Below are 7,607 nucleotides of genomic sequence, written 5' to 3' on the forward strand. Positions count from 1 at the left end.
AACATTTCGGTTTCGCACAACTTAAACTTTTCAGTATTTGGCTGAGGAGAAGCTTCTTTGCATACACAACTGCCTGGTTGATGGGTGGACAAACATATCCACCTATATGGACAACGCCTAGTTGTTTACACCCCTGAGATTGATCCTCCAATTCTGCTTGATATTCCTTGAAACACCTTGACTGTTCTTAATGCACTTGGCAATCATCCCTTTGCCAAGGGTCAAGGCAAATTCTCTTCACCTCCTCTTCAGCTATTTCTTTTCCATCTATATCACGAAACTTAAACTAAACAGGGAGATTAGGATCTCCCCTTCTAAGTATTTGAGCCGTTGGCTTATCAATGACATTAATACCACTATAGGATTTTCCGTCTCATCCTTTTTGTAAAATTAGGATCAAAATAAAAGTCGCAAAACCATTCATAATTTGAGATACTTTTGGGTTCGAAAAGTGGCCTGTTTCCTTTTTTTTATTAGCCCTTAGAGAACCAATTCGTATTTTATACTTTTGCACATATTCTCGATACAATCAGATTTCATGCAACTCAGATATAGCTAAGATCTTGGAGAATCTTAGGATATTAAGAGACTGGAAAATCTTGCTGCAGCTGTATTTGCTGGTATTTTAAAATCCTTTGACAATCAGGACCACTCAATTGCCTTTGATGAAGATAATCCGTTTTTTTTTTACTTATTGACCCCTCCAAAACCATAAAACTGTTGTTTATTTTTAGTTATTGCTGCTATTATCATTACTGCTATGTCGTCACCATTCCAGGTAGTGAGTTTAACTGAAGAAATACATGAGCTTTACATTTCCTTATGAAGAGATAAAAGTACGTTGGATGCTGATGCTTTTTGACATTTTTTTTGCGTTCTTTTGAATTCCTGTAAAGACAATTATACCCACCCCTTAGTTTGTAGTGAGAACTTACTTCTAGGAATCAAACTTGTGGTTTAAGTGAATCCATCTGAGTTGTAAAATTGTGGAGCGACGCTCTGAAACTTTACCAGAACATTAATCTTGGAAAATAAAAATGACTTGAAATTCTGTAAAAGCTGTGGCCTTCTCCAAATATTTGGACTAGAGACGCCTCTAGTAACAACACTTAAAAGGAAGCAAGATTAATCTGATTAACTTAAGACGATTTGTTTGAATTTCAGCAACAAAAAATATAATTTTAAACTTTTCGTTTTTTTAAAAACTGAGATTTTTTAGGAAAGGCCTATGTATTTATGCAGCTCTAAGACTTAATAAAAAGCCAGATTCTTTAAATTTTGTAGATTGTCTTTTGGCAATAAACCCGAACCCTTTAGTGTAAAATATTCTGAAATTCAACAATGTCAAAGAGTCTCATGGGTTTTACGTTTTTCTCTGACATTTTATTTTTACTGTCTTCAAAATTTTTTAATAGCTACAAATTTCCCCTCAAGAGGACGGAACCTCATAAATTCAATACATACAAAGCATCATAGTTTTAAATTTGTTTTGAAAGAATGAGAAGTATATCAAGTTTTGAACCCATGGGAGTATTTCTTAGCGTTTCACACGTACAAGGGTTTGTTTGCAGTATACCCACAAGAAATGTTCTGTTTAATAATAAAAATTTCATTTCTTTGTATGTTTAGTTTGTTTTTATTTGTTATTCCAATTATATACTCATGTCCAAGATAATATCCGTATCCAAGTCAAAAACTATGTATGCTCAAATTCTTCAAAAATGACGTTTCATCCTTCCAATGTCAATCATAAATCAAGTTTTATAATCTTTTAATTTTTAAGCTAGTCTCCCTAGATTAGTGTCAAAACTCATACTTTATTTACTACTGATTGAAAAAGATGGCAGTGCGCGTTTCCAGAGTCCATTGGATCTTGAAATTCTTTCTTTCTTTTTTCTCTCTCTTTTTCTCGCTAACAGAGTAAAGAATACGTTCAAACGGCTGGAAGATACCTCGAGATGGTGTTACGGATAGAGGAATATAAAGCTGCGTGGATACGTATTGACGGAATCCGTACATTTGTCACCGTTCTACGTGGGAAATTGAATTTCCAGCTTCACTATCAATACTGTTTCTTTTTGTGGGTCATTACATTTAATCCAGAATATGTAGAAGAAGTTACCAAACACGGTGGCATTCCAGTATTGTCAGATATACTGAATGATTCACAAAAAAGATAAAGTTAGGCGAATTGTGTTAGCTGTTTGTCGAGTAAGATATTTTTGATTTTCTGGAAAAAAAAATAAATGGACAATTTCTCATTGAAAAGCAAAAGAGAAGAATTCTAAATTCAAAATTGAATATAGTTGATACGACATACTTTCTTTCATATATTTATTTTCTTTTTAGATCTATGTTAGGTTCGCAGTGTGTTGGTGTCATTTATTGCCGTGTCATCTAGTATCCGTCGTAAATAAGCTCTATGGGATAAATACGATCTCGTTCAAAAGTAATTTCTTCATTATCATTTAGTCCAAATGTCCAAAACCTTATGAATTTGTCTAGTTGTTCTCCAGTTAGAAAAAAAATTTTTCTACCATTTAAATCATGTACATAATTTCCAAATTTTTACTCTATGGGATAGGTAGGTCTTTTGAACATTTTGGTTTTGCACAACTTAAACTTTTCAGTATTTGGCTCAGGAGAAGCTTCTTTGCATGCACAACTGCCTGGTTGATGGGTGGACAAACATATCCACCCATATGGACAACGCCTAGTTGTTTACACCCCTGAGATTGATCCTCCAATTCTGCTTGATATTCCTTGAAACACCTTGACTGTTCTTAATACACTTGGCAATCATCCCTTTGCCAAGGGTCAAGGAAAATTCTCTTCACCTCCTCTTCCTCTATTTCTTTTCCATCTATACCACGAAACTTAAACTAAAGAGGGAGATTAGGATTTCCCTTCTAAGTATTTGAGCCGTTGGCTTATCAATGACATTAATACCACTATAGGATTTTCCGTCTCATCCTTTTTGTAAAATTAGGATCAAAATAAAAGTCGCAAAACCATTCATAATTTGAGATACTTTTGGGTTTGAAAAGTGGTCTGTTTCTTTTTTTTTATTAGCCCTTAGAGAACCAATTCGTATTTTATACTTTTGCACATATTCTCGATACAATCAGATTTCATGCAACTCAGATGTAGCTAAGATCTTGGAGAATCTTAGGATATTAAGAGACTGGAAAATCTTTTGCTGCAGCTGTTTTTGCTGGTATTTTAAAATCCTTTGACAATCAGGACCACTCAATTGCCTTTGATGAAGGTAATCCGTTTTTTTTTACTTATTGACCCCTCCAAAACCATACAACTGTTGATTATTTTAAGTTATTGCTGCTATTATCATTACTGCTTTGTCGTCACCATTCCAGGTAGTGAGTGTAACTGAAGAAATTCATGAGCTTTACATTTCCTTATGAAGAGATAAAAGCACGTCGATGCTGATGCTTTTTGACGTTTTTTTTAGCGTTCTTTTGAATCCCTGTAAAGAGAATTATACCCACCCCTTAGTTTGTAGTGAGAAACTTTTAGGAATCAAACTTGTGGTTTAGGTGAATCCATCCGAGTTGGAAAAATCATATATGTTTGCCTGAATTATTTTAAAAAAAACAAAACTGGTCACTATCCATGAATTTTTTGCATTGATGAATAGTCATCCAGGGGAATTACAGTAATTAAATAGCAGTTGTGATACGAACGACCAGATGTGTCACATACAGAGGGGAGGTGGAACATCCTCCAAATTGTTCGATTAATTAGTAAGATGGGGCCGACTCCATTAAAATTGTGGAGCGACGCTCTGAAACTTTACCAGAACATTAATCTTGTAAAATAAAATGACTTGAAATTCTGTAAAAGCTGTGGCCTTCTACAAATATTCGGACTAGAGACTCCTCTAATAACAACCCTTAAAAGGAAGCAAGATTAGTCTGATTAACTTAAGACGATTTCTTTGAATTTCAGCAACAAAAAGTATAATTTTAAACTTAACGTTTTTTTAAAAACTGAGATTTTTTAGGAAAGGCCTGTTTCTTTTTATGGGTCATTACATTTAATCCAGAATATGTAGAAGAAGTTACCAAACATGGTGGAATTCCAGTATTGTCAGATATACTGAATGATTCACAAAAAGATAAAGTTAGGCGAATTGTATTAGCTGTTGGTCGAGTAAGATATTTTTGATTTTCAGGGGGAAAAAAATAAATAAATGGACAATTTCTCATTGGAAAGCAAAATAGAAGAATTTTAAATCCAAAATTGAATATAGTTGATATTACATAATTTCATTCATATATTTATTTTCTTTTAGATCTATGTTAGGTTCGCAGTGTGTTGGTGTCATTTTTTGCCGTGTCATGTAGTATCCGTCGTAAAGAAGCTCTATGGGATAAATAGGCTCTCGTTCAAAAGTACTTTCTTCATTATCATTTAGTCCAAATGTCCAAAACCTTATGAATTTGTCTAGTTGTTCTCCAGTTAGAAAAAATATTTTTCTACCATTTAAATCATGTACATAATTTACAAATTTTTCCTCTATGGGATAGGTAGGTATTTTGAACATTTTAGTTTCACACAACTTAAACTTTTCAATATTTGGCTCAGGAGAAGCTTCTTTGCATACACAACTGCCTGGTTGATGGGTGGACAAACATATCCACCTATATGGACAACGCCTAGTTGTTCACACCCCTGAGATTGATCCTCCCATTCCGCTTGATATTCCTTGAAACACCTTGACTGTTCTTAATGCACTTGGCAATCATCCCTTTGCCAAGGGTCAAGGCAAATTCTCTTCACCTCCTCTTCAGCTATTTCTTTTCCATCTATATCACGAAACTTAAACTAAAGAGGGAGATTAGGATCTCCCCTTCTAAGTATTTGAGCCGTTGGCTTATCAATGACATTAATACCACTATAGGATATTCCGTCTCATTAAGTCTACCATTTAAATCATGTACACAATTTCCAAATTTTTCCTCTATGGGATAGGTAGGTATTTTGAACATTTCGGTTTTGCACAACTTAAACTTTTCAGTATTTGGCTCAGGAGAAGCTTCTTTGCATACACAACTGCCTGGTTGATGGATGGACAAACATATCCACCTAAATGGACAACGCCTAGTTGTTTACACCCCTGAGATTGATCCTCCAATTCTGCTTGATATTCCTTGAAACACCTTGACTATTCTTAATATACTTGGCAATCATCCCTTTGCCAAGGGTCAAGGCAAATTCTTTTCACCTCCTTTTCAGCTATTTCTTTACCATCTATATCACGAAACTTAAACTAAAGAGGGAGATTAGGATTTCCCTTCTAAGCATTTGAGCCGTTGGCCTATCAATGACATTAATACCACTATAGGATTTTCCGTCTCATCCTTTTTGTAAAATTAGGATCAAAATAAAAGTCGCAAAACCATTCATAATTTGAGATACTTTTGGGTTCGAAAAGTGGTCTGTTTCTTTTTTTTTTAGCCCTTAGAGAACCAATTCGTATTTTATACTTTTGCACATATTCTCGATACAATCAGATTTCATGCAACTCAGATATAGCTAAGATCTTGGAGAATCTTAGGATATTAAGAGACTGGAAAATCTTGCTGCAGCTGTTTTTGCTGGTGTTTTAAAATCTTTTGACAATCAGGACCATTCAAGTGCCTTTGATGAAGGTAATCCGTTTTTTTTTACTTATTGACCCCTCCAAAACCATAAAACTGTTGATTATTTTAAGTTATTCCTGCTATTATCATTACTGCTTTGTCGTCACCATTCCAGGTAGTGAGTGTAACTGAAGAAATACATGAGCTTTACATTTCCTTATGAAGAGATAAAAGTACGTTGGATGCTGATGCTTTTTGACGTTTTTTTTTGCGTTCTTTTGAATTCCTGTAAAGACAATTATAACCACCCCTTAGTTTGTAGTGAGAACTTACTTCTAGGAATCAAACTTGTGGTTTAAGTGAATCCATCTGAGTTGTAAAAATAATATATGTTTGCCTTAATTATTTTAAAAAGAACAAAACTGGTCACTATCCACGCATTTTTCGCATTGATGAATAGTCATCCAGGGGAATTACAGTAATTAAATAGCAGTTGTGATACGAACGACCAGATGTGTCACATACAGAGGGGAGGTGGAACGTCCTCCAAATTGTTCGATTAATTAGTGAGATGGGGCCAACTCCATTAAAATTGTGGAGCGACGCTCTGAAACTTTACCAGAACATTAATCTTGGAAAATAAAAATGACTTAAAATTCTGTAAAAGCTGTGGCCTTCTCCAAATATTTGGACTAGAGACGCCTCTAATAACAACCCTTAAAAGGAAGCAAGATTAGTCTGATTAACTTAAGACGATTTCTTTGAATTTCAGCAACAAAAAATATAATTTTAAACTTAACGTTTTTTTAAAAACTGAGATTTTTTAGGAAAGGCCTATGTATTTATGCAGCTATAAAACTTAATAAAAAGCCAGATTCTGTAAATTTTGTAGATTGTCTTTTGGCAATAAACCCGAACCCTTTAGTCTGGAATATTCTGAAATTCAACAATGTCAAAGAGTCTCATGTGTTTTACGTTTTTCCCTGACATTTTATTTTTACTGTCTTCAAAAATTTTTAATAGCTACAAATTTCCCCTCAAGAGGACGGAACCCCATAAATTCAATACATACAAAGCATCATAGTTTTAAATTTGTTTTGAAAGAATGAGAAGTGTATCAAGTTTTGAACCCATGGGAGTATTTCTTAGCGTTTCACACGTACAAGGGTTTGTTTGCAGTATACCCACAAGAAATGTTCTGTTTAATAATAAAAATGTCATCTCTTTGTATATTTAGTTTGTTTTTATTTGTTATTCCAATTTTATACTCATGTCCAAGATAATATCCGTATCCAAGTCAAAAACTATGTACGCTCAAATTCTTCAAAAATGACGTTTCATCCTTCCAATGTCAATCATAAATCAAGTTTTATAATCTTTTAATTTTTAAGCTAGTCTGCCTAGATTAGTGTCAAAACTCCTACTTTATTTACTTTTGATTGGGAAAGATGGTAGTGCGCCTTTCCAGAGTCCATTGGATCTTGAAATTCTCTCTTTCTTTTTTCTCTCTCTTTCTCTCTCTAACAGAGTAACGAATACGTTCAAACGTCTGGAAGATGCCTCGAGATGGTGTTACGGATCGAGGAATATAAAGCTGCGTGGATACGTATGGACGGAATCCGTACATTTGTCACCGTTCTACGTGGGAAATTGAATTTCCAGCTTCACTATCAATACTGTTTCTGTTTATGGGTCATTACATTTAATCCAGAATATGTAGAAGAAGTTACCAAACACGGTGGCATTCCAGTATTGTCAGATATACTGAATGATTCACAAAAAGATAAAGTTAGGCGAATTGTATTAGCTGTTTGTCGAGTAAGATATTTTTGATTTTCTGGAAAAAAAAATAAATGGACAATTTCTCATTGAAAAGCAAAAGAGAAAAATTCTAAATTCAAAATTGAATATAGTTGATATGACATAATTTCATTCATATATTTATTTTCTTTTTAGATCTATGTTAGGTTCGCAGTGTGTTGGTGTCATTTCTTGCCGTGTCAT

General features: G+C 34.0%; 1 protein-coding gene across 2 annotated transcripts; it reads left to right on the top strand.

Annotated features, from left to right (window-relative positions):
• The first annotated feature begins 2,555 nt into the window (after nucleotides 1-2,555).
• On the top strand, nucleotides 2,556-7,463 carry LOC148944855 (V-type proton ATPase subunit H-like). 2 transcript variants are annotated; one of them, XM_089098640.1, is made up of 2 exons: nucleotides 2,556-3,268; nucleotides 7,131-7,463. In XM_089098640.1, the coding sequence occupies exons 1-2, from the start codon at nucleotides 3,263-3,265 to the stop codon at nucleotides 7,434-7,436; spliced, it is 312 nt and encodes a 103-aa protein (XP_088954766.1). In that variant the 5' UTR covers nucleotides 2,556-3,262; the 3' UTR covers nucleotides 7,437-7,463. The 2 variants fall into 2 exon arrangements, with proteins under 2 accessions (XP_088954766.1, XP_088954765.1); XM_089098639.1 differs by lacking the exon at nucleotides 2,556-3,268 and adding an exon at nucleotides 5,334-5,672.
• Nucleotides 7,464-7,607: the final 144 nt, after the last annotated feature.

This window comes from Artemia sp. Qi Xiang Cuo, chromosome 13 (genome assembly GCF_049724085.1).
Source record: "Artemia sp. Qi Xiang Cuo chromosome 13, ASM4972408v1, whole genome shotgun sequence".
Lineage (NCBI taxonomy): Eukaryota > Metazoa > Arthropoda > Branchiopoda > Anostraca > Artemiidae > Artemia > Artemia sp. Qi Xiang Cuo.